At 49.5% G+C, this 20,176-nt stretch overlaps 1 protein-coding gene across 1 annotated transcript in view; it reads left to right on the top strand.

The window, feature by feature from the left end:
- Positions 1-20,176, top strand: part of KCNQ3 (potassium voltage-gated channel subfamily Q member 3) — a 316,047-nt gene that overhangs the window by 246,109 nt on the left and 49,762 nt on the right. The window contains exons 2-4 of the mRNA XM_043601782.1: positions 13,122-13,212; positions 14,565-14,691; positions 18,563-18,735. Coding sequence (XP_043457717.1) covers positions 13,122-13,212; positions 14,565-14,691; positions 18,563-18,735 — 391 coding nt within the window. The remainder of the gene's footprint in view (positions 1-13,121; positions 13,213-14,564; positions 14,692-18,562; positions 18,736-20,176) is intronic.

Raw genomic sequence — 20,176 nt, 5'->3', positions numbered from 1 at the left:
GACCCATCTTGCCGAAGAGGTCATTGAGGCCCACAGTCAACTTGCCCAAGATCTCCCAGGTAGTTGGTGGCAAAGACTTGAAATTAGTTTTTTGACCCTAGTATTCCTTCCCCATCCCTCATTTCCTACATGGAAAAGCACAGCAACTGGTGCCTTTTTCTCAGGGCACCCCCAGATAAATATCATACCTCAATTTACAGTGTGACACTCATTCCAGATGTTGGGAGTAGTAGAGCCAAGTGAAACCAAGCTTGACAAAACTCCTAACACCCATGGCTAGTGAATGATCTTGCATTTTTCTCCAAGTGACTGATCTTAGAAATAGGTGAGAAGGGGATCTCAAAGTCCAGGATGCTGTACAGTTTGGAAATTGTAGCTAACAGCTGGTAACCCCTGAGAACATATTAGGGTGCCCTTGACCATCCTCTGTCCCTGCAGAGTAGCACATTCCATATCCATTCTAATGGTGGTCACTTTCCAGTGGAATAATTGGTTTCCTTATAATGCCATAAATATCTTAAGGGCAGACTTGAATCTTGGGTTACCTCTGGACCTTGACACAAGGCTCAGTACAGAGTAATTGCTCAATAAACATGTATTGAATGAAGGACTGAGTGAATGAATATAAAATCCAGGAACATTTAAAGATAAACGCAGAGCCCAATGAGGGAAGGAAATTACTACAACAATCAGCCATGATGGCCATTGTTTCTGCAGTGCAGCTGGGCAGACAGATGTGTCTCCACCATGCTAATGCTAGCATGGGACACACTTCTTAAAAAATCTCTCATTTTGGAAATTTGAAGCCACTAAGTGTTTCCATTCTAATGAGATTTCCAAAAGGAGAGGGAAAAAAAATCTAGAATAATCAGAGCTGTGTCATGCTGGGGGAAAAACAGCAGGGGACCCAGATCTTACTTTGTGTCTCTATGTTTGGCTCTCAGAAGAACTGGTGGAGCCATTTGTAAGAAAGTGCTAATGGGATAAGAAAATATAAGATGTTTACACCTTTTGATTTGGGTCTGAGAGGACCATTTTTTACATCTGAATGAGAAAAGTCTCCAGGGCATGGTGAGAAAAGTAAGTAATACACCAATTACACATTGGCATTCTTCCCACTGTCTTCAGCCTGAAGGCAGTTGAAAAGGCTGGTGTCTGATTTGGCCACCATGTAGGTGGAGAAGGTAAATACCTAGTTGGGAGAATTTCTGAGCTGCTGGGAAGGCTCGGTCCCTTTTCTCCAAAAACCTCTGTCCCTCAGCTGGCGGTCCCTTAAGAAGTACCTTAATCTTTAGGTACAAGACTTTATTCTCCTTTAAAATATAAATCCCAAGTGCTATTTTACACCTTTTAAACTAGCAAGTCCAGTAGCAAATGGTAATAACCATTGCTGGTAAAACTGGGTGAAAATAGGGTCCTCATATGTTCCTAGGGACAATGTAAAGTCCTGTAACCTTCTAGAATAGTCTGGCAGAATATATCAAGAATTCATACACATGTTCAAAATCAAGATACACTGGGGATTTATTCTAAAGAATTGGTCCTCACCAAGGAAAATATACATGCACAAAGATATTTACTCTAGCATTATTTATAATAGCACAGAACTGGAAGCTATAAACCCAAACATCTATCAATAAGAGACTAGTTATATATATATCAGTGCGCTGATGTCATTGAATGCTGCTCTTTCATTAAACATGATGGTTTTGAATATTTTATAGCTAAGTGGAAGAATATTTATGCTTTAATAAGATAAAATGTAGAACATAATGTTGTGACAAAGCAATATGTAAAAATTGTATATGCCTGTGTCCTTGGGCTGGAAAGGGGACAAGGGTGGCGGGGGGAGAAAAGAGTTGACTTGTTAGACTTAGAATTAAATATAATGATTTTTTTAAGTTTATTTATTTATTTTGAGACAGAGAGCATGAGGGAGAGGCAGAGAGAGAAAGAGAGAGGCAGAGAGAGAGAGAGAGAGAGAGAGAGAGAGAGAGAGAGACTCTCAAGCAGGCTCTGTGCTGTCAGCACAGAGCCCAATGTGGGGCTCGATCTCACAAACCGTGAGCTCATGCCCTGAGCCGAAATCAAAAGTCAGATGCTTTAACTGACTGAGCCACCCAGGGGCCCCTAACTATGATGATTCTTTTATTTTGGTCTCCACTGTCCTCTTTAGAAGGTCTTTTGTGAAATGCATAGGATGGAGGGATCTAAGTGTAAGCAAGATAACTGGGAACAGATGAGAGGCTGGCACCCTTTGCACCTGCAGTGAGAAATGCCTAAGAAAAAGCTGTTGGGTGGCAATGGAAGACTGGAAGCCCCTTGGAGCAGACGTGACACTGGAAGGAAAGGGGTGCCCTAGAGCACATGCTCTGGACTCTAGACTCTGGGCTCCATCGGAGACATGAGGAGGACTGAAGAAACAATGTTGGCATCTACTGTGAGCCTGGGACAGATATGCCCCTTAACTTCTGGAAGGTAGAGGGGTAAAGGGGAACCATACAACCTGTTTGCCATTCCCCCATTGCCTTCTCACCTTCCACCCTCATAGACCAAAGACCCTCTCCATCCAGGCCTGGGGAAGGCATCTGGGGAGCGAGCCTTCAATGGACCTTCCCAACCCTCTGGTGAGAGAGCAGTGACCCTACACTGAACATCTATAAGTATAGTTACTCTAGATAGTTTCTGCTCTGGCCTCCCTGGGAGAAGGTGCTGTGCCCAATACTTGCAGTCATGGCAACATTACCATTGAGCACATTTGGAACCTCCCACATACCAGAGTGTGCATCCGGAGACTTTGCATCCTTTATCACCAGTCTGTTCTATAGTCCTGCAAGGTGGACACTGGTGTTACCAATGCACCAATAAGGAAGTTAAGAGGAATTAAACAACTTCACCTGGGTCACAAAAATTTAAAAAGGAAGGGCCGGGGATTGAAGGCAGTCTTTGATGGGGCACACTCTCCCCACCATGGCATACTGCCTCTAGTGCTTCATACATATAGGTGCTTCAAAAATGCACATATAAGATCCCTGCACCCCATTCTGTTTCATGGGAGGAGGGGGGTCCTCATAGTACCAAGCAATTCTCTGTCACCAACTGGTATCCTACAATTTATCTCACTTCTGACACCATCTACCTGAAGATAGCATCCAATTCCATAATTTAAGAACTCAGTCCTACAAGAGTGGCCCCCTGGCCCCATTTTAGGCACCAATCAAAACTCCAAGTTGTTCTCTGTGCTAATGGCTATATAGATCAGAGATTCCAATGACCCCTTCATTGGGTTCCATTAATTTGCCAGATTAGTTCATAGAAACAAACATTTGACTAAGATTGCAGGTTTATATTTTTTTAAGTTTATTTATTTATTTTGAGGGAGAGAGAGCTCTCAGGAGGTGGGGAGGGGCAGAGCAAGAGAGAGGGGAAGGGAGAGAATCCAAAGCAGGCTCTGCACCAGTAGTGTGGGGCCCAAGAGGGCTCGAACTCATGAACCATGAGATCATGACCTGAACCAAAACCAAGAGTTGGATGCTTAACCAACTGAGCCACCCAGGTGCCCCTGGATTACAGGTTTTTTATAAGAGGGTATAACTCAGGAGCAGCCATATGCAGAGATGTCCAGCGTGACATATGGGAAAGCCACAGAATTTCTATGCCTTCTCCAGGCATGCTGCTTTCCTTGTGTTGGCCAACCCAGAAGCTTAGGTGAGCCCCGCAAATCTCATTCCATGAAAATATGGGAGCTTTGGTTCCAGCGAAATGTGTGGAGGATCAGACAAACTCAGAGTAATGACAGCTGTGATAAAAATAGAAAGAAGGGCTTAGGCCAAATAAACCACGGACCCAGACTTTAATGCATGTGCCCCGCTAGCACTGGGGACATAGGATCTTCCTCCCGCCCCTCAGACACACCTGAGTTGTTTGTTAACACCTCATCCCGTCCAAAGGGTTTCTGAGGACTTGGTTATAAAGCAGTGTTACCTACGTCTGTTTTGTCAATTCTAACTATATGTCTTTCCCCATTTTAACATCTCTAAAATGAGGCTGTGAATTACAATCAATGGCTGTCATAATTTATTTAGCAGTTTCCTCTTTTTAGTAGTTTCTACAATTATGTGTCTTACAATTAGTATCGTTGCTTAGTTTTACCCAAAGACGACATGTGTCTGATGAATTCCAAATGTAGTAATGTTTCCTCCCATTGAGCATTTATAAATTTCCCAGGCATTGTGTTTTATGAATTAATAAAAATAACAATCATATTAATAATAATTGCTAACACGTATTAAGCACTAGCTTAACATTTTATTATCCCATTTAACAGATGGAGAAACTGAGGTGCTTCAGTCCTCACAGCAACTCTGCGAGATTGAATAATCACCCCCACAACGAACCTGAGGGATTGGAGGGCCAGACGGGTTAAGTTACTTACCCCAAGTCACACGCTGTTCAATAGCATAGTCAAAATTTAAACTTATTTCATGCCTGCTTCCCAAATTTATGCTCCAATGATAAATATTTGGTAAATGAGCATAATGTCAGCAAATTGGAGGGCGACTACAAATTACCGCATGCCCACTGCCTGCTGTATGCATTTTATATCTGTTACCTCCTTGAACCCTCTTAGGTAGCCCGCACTACATTCTCACCCTACAAATGAGGAGCCTGAAGCCCAGTGGTAAGGTGACCTTGAGGGACTGATGTGTCTGGCTCCAGGGCCCACCCTCTTCCCTGACAGGAGGTCCCCAGAATACTTGGTCAGGTCTGGAGAAGTTTGCCCTGCAGTCCAACGTAGTGCAATTAGTTCCATCCACAGATATGCTCCTGGGGCAGCCATAGTAAGTTCAAATGGACTGTTGCCACTGTTAATAAGACAGGGGCGCCTGGGTGGCTCAGTGGGTTAAGCGTCCGACATCAGCTCAGGTCGTGATCTCGCGGTTCCCCCATAATTTGTATTCTTTTCCCAAAATGTGTATTTCTTTTCCTCCATAAACCTGCATTATGTTCCTACTGTATTCCTCTAATCATGTTAAATATTCTGGTATTGATCTCAACAAAGGGGTTTTTAAGATTAAATCCCTAACTTTTAAGGGGCGCCTGGGTGGCGCAGTCGGTTGAGCGTCCGACTTCAGCCAGGTCACGATCTCGCGGCCCGTGAGTTCGAGCCCCGCGTCAGGCTCTGGGCTGATGGCTCAGAGCCTGGAGCCTGTTTCCGATTCTGTGTCTCCCTCTCTCTCTGCCCCTCCCCCGCTCATGCTCTGTCTCTCTCTGTCCCCAAAATAAAATAAACGTTGAAAAAAAAAATTTTTTTTTAATTAAAAAAAAAAAAAAGAAATCCCTAACTTTTAAGTTTCAAAATAGTTTTGGGGCGCCTGGGTCGCTCAGTCAGCTAGCCATCTGACTTTGGCTCAGGTCATGATCTCACGGTCCGTGAGTTCGAGCCCCGCGTCGGACTCTGTTCTGACAGCTCAGAGCCTGGAGCTGCTTCAGATTCTGTGCCTTCCTCTCTCTGTCTGCCCCTCCCCTGCTCATGCTCTGCCTCTGTCTCAAAAATAAATAAACACTAAAAAAAAATTTTAGGTTTCAAAATAGTTCTTCTGCACCACATCGGATGTGGAATGTATCTTCAGGTGACACTGAGGGAGTTAAATTGCCCTTGGCTCTCAGTGTAGGTCAGGGGTTGGGAAACTTTTTCTTAAAGACCCAGATGGTAAATATTTTAGGCTTGCGGGCCAGTCTCTCCTGCAGCTATTCAACTCTGCAAGAGCAGCCACAGATAATACCTAGGCGAATAAGTATGACTGTGGTATTAAAAAAAAACTATTTACAAAAATAGGCAGCAAGCTGGATTTGACCCAAGGGCCATAGTTTGCTATCTCTTGGTTTAAATGGTCAAAATGTGCATCTACTGTATTACCCATCTGTGGGTCTGTTGGTCGGTGTGGATAGGGCATAGATAGATATAAACACAGATTTGTGTGCGGTTATTTGCGTATGATATTGTTACCTCATTTCAGGAACATGGAAGTTTTTAAAAACAAAGTGGTTTCTTTCTATATGTATTAAGGTCAATTTTTCGACTCCTCTCTATGAGCGTAAGATAAGGAAGGTAAGGAAGCAGCACCTGCTGAATGCCTGATGTTTAACAGAATTCTAGGCAGTTCACACCCATGAATCTCTTCTAACCGCCATGCCCATCCCATGAGGCAGGTTGAGAGAGTCCCTTTATTCCACAGTTAATGGAATTGGTGAACATCTACAGAAAGGGAATCTGCTGAAGATGGAACCAAACTTCACACCAAATAGTGAAGAAGACATCTCACTAGACAATACAATTAAAATACGAAAATGTGTGTATTGTATCTCATCATTAACAACACACGGGTTGTAATTGCAGCCGAGCTCTAATTTGTGGAAGGGGCAAAGATGGAATTGAGTGTGGATCTGAGGGTGTATTTTCTACGCTCAAATTATTTGCTAATACAATGTGACTTTGCATTTTATCTTCTCGACATCTGGGGGGGGGGGAGGACTCTAAAAGGTTTTTAATGCTCTGAGGTATCAGCTGATTTGTCTTTAATTGTTGGAGTGAGAGTGTCACTTGTTAATGGCTGTGCTGTATTTAGAACATCCCTCCGTTGTCATGTCCGTCAACCTCACGAAATCCCGCATCTTTTGTAAGCTTTGCCTTCTCACTGTGTACACGGTTCATGTTGTGCTGTTGGATGCGGTACGTGATGGGGAGGCAGGGACTGGCCTGTAGCCCATCCTCAAGGATGTTTGCATGGAGACTTCATCAGAGAAGTGGATTTTGGCTGTCACGATTTTTGCTGCCTTGCGTAATCTCTTAAAGGCTGGGATGAAGAAGGCAATAATAAAAATCCCTTGTGTTGTTACTCCTGCATTGTAGACGAGAAACTGAGGCTCAGGAAAATAAACCTATCTAAGGTCATTTCGATTCTAGGTGGTGATCCGGGATTCAGATCCTGGTTAGCCAGGATTGGTTATCTATTACCGCATGACAAATTACCACAAGATTTAGCAGCTTAACACAATATATGTTTATTATCTCAGTTTCTGGGAGGCGGGGATCCGGGGACTTCTGCTTGGGGTTTCTCACAAAGACCACAATTAAGTTGTCGGCCGGGGCTGAGGTCTCATCTGAAGGTGTGACTGGTGAAGAATCCTCTTCCAGGCTGCCTTTGGTGGTTGTTGGAAGAATTTGGTTCTTTGAGGGCTGTTGGACTGAGTGTCTCACTTCCTTGCTGGCCATTGATCGAAGACCACCTTTAGTTCTGTACCCCCTGGGCCTCTCTGCTTGCATCATCACAGCCGCAAGAGAGAGGATCTCCCAGCAAGACAGCAGTCTCTGTGATTCTAAGAGGCTGTTGGGCTGACTCACAGGGAATCAGGAAATCCTTGGCACACGGTGGGTGCTTTACCTTTGGGGCATTTCAGCTGAAGATCGGTAGGATTCTGACATCGTCTGAGGGGTTGGATTCTCTGCTCAAGAGCAAGAACCAATTGTGCTGCTCAGGATGGGGACGTGTGGGCTTACTGTGGCACCCGCAACACCTGCTCCCTAGAGCAGTCAGTTCCGCCTCCACCTGGCCGGGGAGAGTGTTTCTACACGTCCCCACTTTGTGGCAGACAGACACGGATCGTAAGCAGGAGAGCCCGGTAGAGTCAGCTGCTGCCTTTCCCTCATCTAGGACCCTGGCCGAGCTCCAGGTGCTCTAGAAGCTGCCCGAGAGCAACTGTAATTGGAGCGGGAGCCAGCTGGGACCTCAGGGAACTACCTCGAAATGCAACTGAGCGTCTCTGTTCCCAAGCTGGGAGACCAGAGGAGAAGGGCCGGGCTGTCAGCCCCCTCCCCCTCCCTGCCTGTTCCCGAAGATTTTCCCTCCAGGCCCCACGGTGGCTCTCAGAGCCGGTGGGTTCCCCCAGCAGCGCTGCCCCTCCTCCTATCATGACCCCATTGCCTGGGCCTGGAGGCTCCGTTCCTCATCTGTAAAGTGGGGACGCAAACATAACGGTGACAGTGACCCCACCTCACAGGAGTAAAAGAGAAAATGGTGAGCAAGAGAAGTTATCAGATAAATTCTGGAGTTTCGCCACCAGTTTGTCTCGCTGCGAGGGAAGCCAGGGACGGGGAATACTTAGCTGTTAGGCCTCGTGTCTTGTTCCCAGAGGACCCAGCTTTGTTCCTGCGAGGGAGGCCAGGCCTGGCTGAGAAGAGGGCGCAGGAAAGCCGGGTGCCACTGTGGGTCCTCAGTCGCTTTCTCTTGCCCTGCGGCCCAACCGAGGTTTGGTATTAAGGGGCCTGGACCGGAATCTCTGGACCTTACGCTTGACACAGCATACGCAGGAGCAAAAAAGCCTCCCTCCCGCCCTCGGCCAGCCCAGCTTGGCTGGAAGATGCAGAGGATTCGGGGGGAAGCATGTAGGAGGTGGTGTCTGATTTAAGGGCATGTCTGAGACCCTTGATCATGACCAGCCTTGCTGGCCAGGACAGCCGGACCCCGCAGACAGGAGGACGCTGTTGGCTCTCTCCCAGACATCGGCCACAAGCCCTGGCCCGACTTGCCGGCCCTGGGAGGAGGGAGAGTGTGGGCCGGAGGGAGGAGGGAGAGGGGAGAGGAGAAGTCAGGGGAAAGTCGGGTAAAGGAGACAGGCACAGCTGCGGAGCAGGGATGTCAGTGGCGTGGCTAATATCGACAGTACAAGAGTCACACACACACACACACACACACAAGAAGCAACAAGTGTTGGCAAAGATGTGGGGAAAAAAAGAAGGTTTGTGCACTGTTGGTGGGAATGCAACCTGGTGCAGCCACTGTGGGAACCAGTATGGAGGTTCCTCAAAGAATTAAACTGAGGGGCGCCTGGGTGGCTCAGTTGGTTAAGCGTCTGACTTCAGCTCAGGTCATGATCTCGAGGTTTGTGAGTTCGAGCCCAGTGTTGGGCTCTGTGCTGACAGCCTGGAGCCTGCCTCAGATTCTGTGTCTCCCTCTCTCTCTCTGCCCCTCCCCGACTCATGCTGTGTGTGTGTCTCTCTCTCAAAAGTAAATAAACACTTAAAAAAAATTTTGTAATTAAACATAGAACTACCATATGATCCAGCAATCACACTGCTGGATAGTTACCCCCAAAATACAAAACCACTAATTCAGAGGGATACATGCACCCCTGTGTTTATTGCAGCATTATTTATAATAGCCAAGATAGGTAAACAGCCCAAGTGTCCATCAGTACACAAATGGATAAAGATGTGGGGTGTGTGTGTGTGTGTGTGTGTGTGCCTGTGATGGAATATTATTCAGCCATAAAAAAGAATGAGATTTTGCCACTTGCAACAACATCGATAGAGCTAGAGGATGTTATGCTAAGTGAAATAAATCAGTCAGAAAAAGACAAATACCATATGAGGTCACTCATGTGTGGGTTTAAGAAACAAAACAAACAAAGGGGGGAAAGAGAGACAAACAACAACAAAAAATAGACTCTTGAGAACAGACTGCTGGTTGCCAGAGGGGAGGTGGGTGGGGGAATGGGGGAAGGGGATTAAGGGCCACACTCGTCGTGACGAGCACCAGACGATGTAGGGAAGTGTTGGATCACTACATTATTGCACACCTGAAATTAATACCACACTGTGAGTTAGAGACACTGGAATGAAAATAACACACTTTTAAAAGTGACAGAGGAAGTAAAAGAGTCATCGGTGAGATGTGGGGGAGTGAGAGAGCCAGAACAGTAGGAGGGAAGACGGTGCCTGACCACAGACATCTGGTTTCCATGGTGAGACTGGTAATTGGGTCTGCGTGTCTGAAATCAAGTGCATATCTTAAGAGTAAGTTGAAAAGTGTGAAATACCGAAGAGCATCTTCCCCTTCCCCGATTAAGGTGGGCTTCTTGATGCTCTTAGCTTTATCAATGGTTGTTCTCCAATCTCAGAAAGTAATTTCCTGAAGTTGCAGGTGCTTTGAATTCCTTGAGGTCTGAGAAAATGCTTGGTGTTTGCTGCCCCCTGCTGGCTACAGCCTGGGTCTGCACACTCCCTGCAGATGGGAGTCAGGCTGACGTTGCCTTTCCGCGGCGGGTTAAGGCCAAAGGATCCCCTTTGCTGGCTCTAAAACCACAGGCTGTAAGAGCTGAAAGGAACTTCGGTTTCCACCCTCAACCTTTCCCCTGAGCTTTAGGCTTGAATTTTGATCAGCCTGCTGGATATTTCCACTTGAACCTCAAACTCAGCACGACATAGTTAATTTAATACGTTTTATTTCATATACGATGAAAACACATGATTGCAAAATGATAATGGCTTATGCTCAGTCCTGGAATAGAAATGCAGTAGGGTGCTCCGGGACCCCAGGGGAGAGGCCACACAGGGGAACATGCAGAGAGCAGCTGAAGGCATAGAAGCCTCCAGAGGCAAGGCGTGACTGGTGCTACCAAGACGTCGGCAGGGGCATGAAAGGGTGCCGGGGGGAGGATGGGCACAGAAGAAGAGCATCGAGACCGGCACACATACACTGAGGGAGTTTGAGGAAACGCTTTCATTCAGGATGGCTAGCCTGGGAGTGGGGAAGCAGCTAAAGATAAGGCTACGAGGACAGCAAGGTCAGATCACCAAAGGCCCACATCTCTTGCTCAAGGAGAAGATTGCACTGGGTTCTGTGTCCATGAACATTTGCACGCTGCACATGCCCATGTTGTTCCTGATGCCTCAGGGGGGCATGCTCCGGGTCGACACACCTAAAATAGGCAATGTCCTGGATAAATTGGGACATGCAGCCAACTCTAGCTAAGCCTCAGATATACTCCCAACCCCTTGGCCACTGCCTTTTGGATGCTTTCGGTCTTGTGCTCCCGAAGCATGTGGTGGACACCCAGATCATAACCTCTATAACTGTTTGTCCTCTGTTTTCCCGCTGCACTGGGAGGTCCTTGAAAAGGAGGGCTAGGTTTTATGCATGTTTGCATCTTTAAAACTAGTGCTGTGCCTGGGACAGAAGAGGCACTCGATACATTGATGTTAAATCACCATAAAAATAATAGCTAACATTTAACGAAGACACTCTTCCAGGCACCTGACGTGGATTATCTCATTGAACAGTTGAGGACGTGGGCACCTTTATTGGGTTCATTTTATCGATGAGGAAACCAAGACGCTGAGAAGTTGTGTAACTTGCCTAAGATGACACCACATAAAGGAGGAAGGGGATTCTAACCTAGGGCTTATCTCCAGAGCCTGTGAATGAATCAAATAAAGCCTTGAGAGAACCAGAGTGTGGATTTGCAGCATCATCCGAGACCACGTGCCCCAGGGCCTGCTGGGGAACCAGCCAGTGACGAGTGCGTGAACGGGAGAGCACCAGGCCTCATTTGCGTGATCCTGTACAGTTGAGCAGATAACTCCCCATCCACTGTCTCCTGTGGCCCTCACAGCAGCAGGATCTCTAGGCTGGTCTGTTATTCCCATCCTCTGAATGTGATCACCGAGGTTCCCCAGGTCAGTGAGCTACTCAAGATCACAGAGAAAGTGCAGAGCTTCCCTTTGAACCTGTGTCTTTGAACTCCAAACTCTGTGGTCATTTTACGGGCAACACGATTATCCAGATGGTAATGAATCCTTCTGATGAGTTCCTTCATCTCTCAAGTGGGAGTTCATGTCTACCTTGGGAGGTGGCTGTGAGGAAGGCCGCTGACAGTGGCCAGTGGTAGGTGATCACTAACAGGTGGTGTGGGGGCTGATGTTGTTACCGTCATCACCACCACCGGAGAAGATTTGGGATTCAGGGTAGGCAGATTCCAGGCATGGGTCCGGAACCGTAAGTTTGAAATAAAACGACCAAACGCAGGACGGAGTTGAAAAATCTTGTTTAGGTTCCTGGAAAGCTTGGAAATATCGATTCAGATCTGCCAATCACCAGGCTAATTGATCAGAAAATGTGATCCGGGGCACCAAGGGTCAGAGCCAGGACTCGGGTCCCCAGCCAAGGCCAGGAGCAGATGTCTCCAAACCTCCCAACGTCGTGGTCCTTTCTGATTGGCCGGACTGTGGGCTCAGGAGGCCAGATCCAGCTTATTCATCATAAGCCTATGAAGCCTAGCTCTGTGTCCCCAGTGACTACCATATAAATATTGAATGAATGAATGAATGAATGAATGAGTGAATGAATGCACAAGTGGGTACCCACATACACAAGCAAGCCACCAAAGCGTGGATGGGAACCCAGCAGAGTCGAATAGAGTGGAAGGACCAAGCCTCACCCATGGACCCTAAGGAACCTGGTGCTGAGCACTGAGCCAGAGAGTCTCCACCAAGGGGGAGGGAGAGCCATTTTTCTTTGCTGAAACAATGAAGCATGCACACACACACGCACACACATTCTCCCTCTCCCCACCCTCCCCCACCACTGAATTCATGTAGATGATAATTTCAAAGGATTATTTGCAGTGTGCTCCTGCCTGAGGCAGGCACATGAACAAGATGACCTCTCTGTGACTTTTCCAGGACCAGCATTCTGCATCGTTCACTGGGGTGGCTCCTCTTTTTTCCATTAGGAAGAACACTGTAGTTTCAAAAACAATTCTGAAGGTCCCCAAATGAGAGAGGTTGTTTCCTTTAGTAACTATGGTCTGTAAAAAGAATAATACTAAGACATGATCACGGAGGCGCTTGCTGAATTTATCAATCTTTGAAACGAATTTGTCACTTGTTTATACTAAGAATGTTTCATAGATTTGAAAACCATTGTCCTATATGTTCAAGAGACATTATTAATTCATTTATATTCCTGTTGCTTTGCCAAAGCTTTGTGGTAACTTGGTCTGAAAAATTCTGCAGCAGCCCCCCGCCCCCCCCCCCCACACACAACTGGTTCCACTAACCAGCTGGTAAAGTAGAGCTGAACACACTGCTTACACTTTCTCAGATCTGTTTTCTTTCACTGAATGATAATTCCTACCTGCCACCCAGGTTTGCTGTGAGGTTAAGGGGGATGACAGAGAAAGCGCATGCCAACGTCTGAGGGAAGTCATAGCTTCATCCTGTCTGACACCTTCCTCTGGAGCAAGCCAGGACTAGATGTTTCCTCCTTCCTCCCCTCCAGGTTCCTGATTGTCCTGGGATGCTTGATTCTGGCCGTGCTGACCACGTTCAGGGAGTACGAGACTGTTTCGGGAGACTGGCTGCTATTACTGGTGAGATCACGCACCTGCCATGGTGCTGTTCCAGGGCAGACACCTCTGGTCGGACTTTCACAGTGAAGGGCAAGGGGGCTGCCCTGGGGCACCACTGGCGTTGGCTTCCTGGAGCCTGTGACCAAGTCCAGGCCCAAGAGAAAGCAATGCCGGGGGCAGTTGGTCAGGTCTGCCACGGGTACAGGTGGAGGGGAATGACATTTGTTATCCTAGAGATGAGAGGGCACAAGCAAGGTCAAAGCAAAAACCAAACCTTAGTTGTATTACAAACCGTAGCTTCCTAACCTTCTGAAAGCTAACACAAACACACGCTCTGTTTTACAACCTGCCTCTGCTTTTTCTCCTTGAACCCTGAGGATCTCTGACTCCCTTCAAGGCCAAGTACCAAATCCCATTTGTGCATTAAAGTCTCCACGTCCTCCCCACCCCGCCCGGGCCCTCTGCCTATTTTCTCTCCGCGTTCACCATCTGCACAGGAAAGGGATGCCAGCCCCCCAGTTAAGGTCCACAAAATGGCAGAACCTTCGCCTTGCACTGAGCATGTCATTCGTGACACCAGATTCAGCAAATTCCTTCTCAGGTGATTTTAGTCCACACCGTCTCACGCTGAGACCTTAGCAGGTGCATCCTGGGAAGCCATCTAGCTCCAGGAGCTAAGTTTCGGGGATTATCACGGAGCGACAACTCCCCAAGGGTCCCAGGAGGTCACCAAAGAGAGGGGGGCAAAGGTGTCTGTGTCTGATCAACAAGGGAGGCGGGAAGGAAGGAGGAGGCCCTGGGTCCAGGGAGAGAGCACAGCATGATGCTTATGCCCGTGGGCTCTGAGCCTCAGCGCCAGTCCAGGAGTCCTTCTTTGCCACTTCCTAGTCTGGAGAAATGTGTTTACTCCTTGGTTTCTCAAAACATAAAATGGGGATAATGTTAGAGAACACTTGAGGCGGTGCCTGGCCCAGGAGCCGCGCTTAGTAACCGTGGGCCATGATCAGCAATGCCAGGGGCCAGGCACTGGGTGAGATTAGTAGACTGATACTTCTGTCTTCACTGTAACTGCCCTTAAGGAGCTGGTAGTACAGGAAAAGAGACTTTGAAAAAAATGATCCGTTGGAACCAAAACAGAGAGAGGAAAGCAAGGGATCACTTTGCAAGGCTGATATTAGGGACAGTTAGCACGTGAGAGTGGACACGGGAGCTGTCCCAAACCGAATGGAGGTGATAACGTGCTCTCCTCCCCCGCCCACCACCAAAATGGCAACAACAGAAATCCCGTTCTTCAGAACCTCGGAACAGAAATCGCTCCTTCCAGACAACTGGGTCCTGGTCGATCAGTGTCTCTCCATATGTTCTTAACGCAGGAAACATTTGCTATTTTCATCTTTGGAGCCGAGTTTGCTTTGAGGATCTGGGCTGCCGGATGTTGCTGCCGATACAAAGGCTGGCGAGGAAGACTGAAGTTTGCCAGGAAGCCCCTGTGCATGCTGGGTAAGCCCTGACCCCCCAGTCACATGTGGCCCTGGTCCCCTGCTTTGGGTGCACCATTTCCCTGAGGGAATTTTAAGCAGCCGCTGTTCTCCTGGGAAATCACGTGGTATTCTGGAAGCCAGCAGAGCCTCCGACCCTACCTCGATGGGGAAGAGCTGCTCCAGTGTCCGGATGCCGAATTCCTTCCTGTGCGGCTTGCCCTAACGGCTCAACAGGGCAGGGATTCTCAATGGGTCGGGGTGGGGGCTGCTCTTGGCACTGGGGCTGTGAAGGAGCAGCTCATTATAGGATGTTGGGCATCCCCAGTCGCGAAACTCGGTAGCCCCCAGTCACTGTGACAACCCAAACTGCCCGCAGCCTTCCAGACTGGCTTTAGTGGGCGGGGGAGGGGTGACGCCACTGCCGGTTGAGAACTCCTTCTGTAGGTCCACGTTATGTCCATTTTGCAGAAGGGGAAGCCGAGGTTCACGGTGCTGAGTCGTTTTCCAGTCACAACAGGTAGTAAGCAGCAGATTCCATCCTGACACCCAGGTCTGGAAGAATCTAACACCTGTGCCCTCCCTCCCTACCATGTTGCTGGGCCTTGACCCGAAAGTTGCTTTGGGGAGATGTCACTGACACCTTTCCCTCTGGGTGCAGGCGTTTTGACAGCAGAGAAGGTGGTCACTTTCGTTTACCCCTGTTGGTGCAGCATGGACCCATATGTTCCCAACTGGAGATCCTACTAAAATCATATAGTGACAGGGACGGGGAGGAGGAGGAGTCTCAAATTCCTAGGTCACAGAACGCCAGGGCTCGGAAGGCCCTCCAAAGGCATTAAGTCCAACGTGCCACCCCGCCGGATGCTCCCGCCCCCTTTACAGCAGCCTTCAAGTGGTCACTTACTTGCATACCTCCAGTTCCCGGGGCGCTCACCACCTTCCAAGGTATTTATGCCACCTTAAGTCTTCTGACTGTCTTCAGATAATTGAGTTCCGTCATTCTGTTCCTCGTCTCCACTCCAGCAGTGGAAAAATGTGCTTCGTGGCTTCAGTTACACCTGGTATCACGTGTTCTTGGAATCATCACCTCTTCTCCGAGCATGCTCACCGCCCTTTTAAAAAGCAACCCCCAGGACTGAACACAGCCCTTTGGGTATGGATGGCCAGCCCAGGGAAGAGGAGCTGGACCCCTCTTCGGTCCTAGGTGCCACCCTTCTGTCCACGCAGCCAAGGGTGAGCTGCCTGGCGGCCACAGCTGGTGGCACCGCCCTGACCATGACTGAAACTGCTCTTTCTTCTGCCCGTCTGCTGCTGAGGTTGCATCCCTGAGGGTTTTGTTTCTGACTCGGAACTTTTATGGCAAGGAGAGGGCACGTGGGTGTACGTGTGTGTGTGCATGCTCGTGCACACGACTTTGGAGAACTTTGCAGTTACTGATTTTTTTTTCATACTTTTTTTAACCTTTCTTTCTTTGGCCTCCTCCCCTGTCTGCCCCTGTCTTTGTCCATTCAGGCAGCTAGAACAATGCCCCACTGGCGTTGTCTGTTGTTGCCACATGTCTCTTATGAACAAGAGACATGTCTTTCTCATGGTCCTGGACGCCGAAGTCCAAGATCAGGGTGCCGGGCTCTGGGCGAGTCCCTCTTCTGGGTCCCAGGCTGTCCACTTCTTCTTGGTCTCCGTGCTGTGTCCTCACACCATGGAAAGGGTGGGGAGCTCTCAGGAAGCTCTTTTATCAGGGCACTAATCCCACTTATGAGGGTTCCACCCTCATAACCTCATCACTGCCCAGGGGCCCCACCTCCTAAGACCATCTCACTGGGGGGCAGGATCTCAGCATATGAATTTGGGGAGGACACAGACATTCAGACCATAGCAACCCCAGCTTGCCTTCCCTTTTTTTTTTTTTTACCTTCCTTTCAAGTCTTTTGCAAAGTGTTAAGCTGACTTCTTTTTCTTCTTTGGAGAGATCTATGTAAGTGCTGACCAGAAGTCGTGTGTGTGTGTGTGTGTGTGTGTGTGTGTGTGTACGTGTGTGTGTGTTGGCAGGAGGTAGGGGAAGTGACTTTGTGCCCGAACTCAGAGGTTCCTGCCCAGTTGGAGAACATCCTAGTGTTGTGTGGAGCCTGGACCCTTCCAGGACAAGCGCATTCCCCGTGGAGGAGTCTCCACGATTCTAAGAGGGGCTGATTTGACCGAGCTCCTAATGACACTGCACCTGCCAGCCTCCCCTGGAGAGCCGAGCCCCCACCCCCAGCACCCCCATCCTTGCTGGCTTCCTTTCTGGGATGCCTGTGTTTTCTGCTCTCCTCATCTCGACTTCTCCCACAACATGGCTCTTGTGGGTAATGTTGCTTTTCTCTACGTGTTGGACATGAGAGTGTGTGTCCCGTCAGTGAACATCATGGCTTCCATGTTCGAGGCAGCTTCAGACCCTGCCATTTCGGGTGTGAATGGATCCAACCGGGCCAGAATCTTCCATTCGCTCTGCGCATCATAGGCCTGACTCACATTTGCCACGCATCCAGGTTCTGTTGTGTTTTGCTTTCTACACACATTGTAAGTGGATAACTTCACACAGATAAACTGAGAAGCCTAGCCAAGGATACAGACATATTGGCATCCAGATGTTTGACACCAAGTTTTTCCCAAAAGTTAAGCGCATTTAGGCAACACTTGGATATGGCAAACGTAGCCAGGTGTGAATTGAGGGACCTGTTCCGAGCCAAGAGACCAACACAGACAAAGGTATGGAGGTGTGAGAGAGCGCTGTGTGCTCAGCAAATCGCACCTGCTTCTGGAAGGCTCCTAAGGGCCAGGCCACAGGGTTTTCAGGAGCTTGGACTTTACCCAGAGGATAAACATTGCTTCCAGTGTGTTCCTTAGAACTGATGCTCTTGCAAAACAACAGTCCCATGGTCGAAATCTTTGGGGAAAGACTGTACTTCATTTATATAACTGAGAGCCACCGTGCATACTCACATATTGATGGTTCCTCCTAAAGCAGCAAAACCTTCTTAATGGATTTTTTTCCCCAAATTGACTTGGCTATGGGGTCCTTTTTACCTGCTGGCCTCTGCAGTGGGGTAGGGAGATGGTCGGCATGGGTATTGCCTCCCTCGTCCCCAGTCTCCTCTGCCTCTCTGCTCTCAGTCACCAGCATCGCAATTCATGGGTGGACCTCATGTTTTACCACAATCTACGCCTGGGCCTTCCCTGAAGCCGAGGGAGACCACCAGGTGGCACAGCTCAGAAGTGTGGGGACATTCACCACCCCAGGGGTGACCGTCCACCAGCAGGGGGCAGGAGCCCCCAGACCGAAGTCCCAGCTCCCATCTTCCAGGGCGACAACCTTGGGAGGTGTTCCGCCTGCAGAACAGAGCCTGCTCACACCCATCTCCTTTCTCCTTCCCTGGCTCCCTCTCCCCTCTCCCCTCCCTTGTGCCTCCTGGGAGATTATCTCCCCACACGTCACCCACGGCCAAGGCCTGGATTTGGTGCCGCTTTTAGGGGAAACCTGCCTTCAACAGCGTCTGAGCTTCAGGCTTCACCTCCACAACCGGGGCAGCCTTGACCCCTCCTCTGGGGACCGGGGTGGGGGGGGGGGGTACCCTTGGGGAACCGCTTCCCTGGGATGGAGAGTAAAGGCTCTGACAGTCCTGCCCCCAGTCCCCCGCTCGGCTTGGGAAGGCGCGCGCGCTCACTTCCCGTTTCTCCATCTGCCACAGGAGACTAAGCCTGCCTACCACGTGCGACTGGTGTCACGGTTTCGCCCAGCGATGCCCGGCACGTGTGGGGCTGCAGGCAGCCAGTGGCTGCGATGGCTCCACTGCCTTGGCCTGACCTTCTTTTCCTTCTCCCCCCCGCCCCCCCTCTGTCCCCGCTGCCAGACATCTTCGTGCTGATCGCCTCCGTGCCGGTGGTTGCCGTGGGAAACCAGGGCAATGTGCTGGCCACCTCGCTGCGCAGCCTGCGCTTCCTGCAGATCCTGCGCATGCTCCGCATGGACCGCAGGGGCGGCACGTGGAAGCTCCTGGGCTCCGCCATCTGCGCCCACAGCAAAGTAAGTGGCGCGGAGAAGCCGCCAGACCGCGTGGGCCTCTGGCCCCCCGGTGGTGCCTTGCGGGGCTTCCCCTCCCGCACGGTGCCCCCCCCCCCCCGAGGGCGGTCGCGGTGCCACCACCGGTGATGAGGGGGAGGAGGGGGAGGAGGAGGAGGAAGAGAGGCACGAGCAGGGGTGCAACAGCAGCAAAAGCAGGCACATCCGGGTTCAAGCCCTCTCCCGCTCCACCCTGTGGCCCAGACGCTCAACTCTCCTTGAGCCTCGGGTTCCTCATTTCTAGAGGGAAGATGAGGATAGCTCTGCCTCCCGGTCTTCGAGGGGGTGAAATGAGCCAGCGCCAGGCAGCAGGGGATGGGAGGGAAAGGTTCAGGGCGCCCACAGACTGGGGGGAGTCCCAACTCTGTTGGCGTGACTGGGGATTTTCTGTAACCTCCTGGGTCTTGGTTCCTGCGTTTAGAAAATGAGGGTGGGGCGCCTCGGTGGCTCAGTGCCTTGAGCGGCTGGCTCTTGATCTCAGCTCAGGTCTTGATCTCCGGGCTGTGAGTTCAAGTCCCCTCCCCTCCCCCGGCTTCGGGCTCCCTGTTGGACCCTATGTTGGGCTGTATGCTGGGTGTGGAGCTTACTTAAAAATAAAAAGGGGGTACCTGGGTGGCTCAGTCAGCTAAGCTTCTGAGTATCGATTTCAGCTCAGGTCATGATCTCACAGTTCGTGGGTTTGAGCCCCACTTTGGGCTCTGCACCGAGCAGAGCCTGGTTGAGATTCTCTTCCTCTCTCTCTCTGCCCCTATGTCACTCTCTCTCTCTCTCTCTCAAAATAAATAAATAAATTTTTAAAAGAAGAAGAAGAAGAAGAAGAAGGGGGCACTCACCTCAAACGGTGAAAAGATTTAGAACATGCTGTTTTTATGAGCTTCCTCAGCAGTTGAAATGAGAATCCTAGCTGCTCGCGCGAGAAAAGATACATTTCAGCACCTGGATAATAGTAGGTGCTCATTTATTATTCCAAATACGCTTTTCTTCACAAACAACACAAATAAATATAGAAATAAAATGAAATACAAAGGTAGAAACACCTGGAGCCCTTCACCTCATGAAGCCATACATGCTTTATTCTGTCTCTGTTCCCTCCGACCCCAGACTCGGTGAGGTCTGAGCTTTCTTTCGAGGTTTCTGGCCTCCACCTGACCTTTTACTCTCTTGTCAGGGGACATGCTAGCAATACCTAACCTTGTAGCCATGGAGCTGAGCTGATTCACGGCTCCGGCAGACATCAGGGCTGAAAATGGCTGGTTTCGATTCCTGTCCTGTGTTCCCTCGGATTGGAATAGAAGACTGTTGCATATTTCCCATGGAGTTCCTGGGAAGAGACAGATCCACGCCACCGCCAGACCCCACAACTGAAGTCAGGTGGGCCGAACTTCAAGACAAAATGACATCTCCG

Source organism: Prionailurus bengalensis, chromosome F2 (genome assembly GCF_016509475.1).
Source record: "Prionailurus bengalensis isolate Pbe53 chromosome F2, Fcat_Pben_1.1_paternal_pri, whole genome shotgun sequence".
In the NCBI taxonomy this organism is placed as follows: Eukaryota; Metazoa; Chordata; class Mammalia; order Carnivora; family Felidae; genus Prionailurus; species Prionailurus bengalensis.
This window is presented reverse-complemented; position numbering and strand designations above follow the sequence as displayed.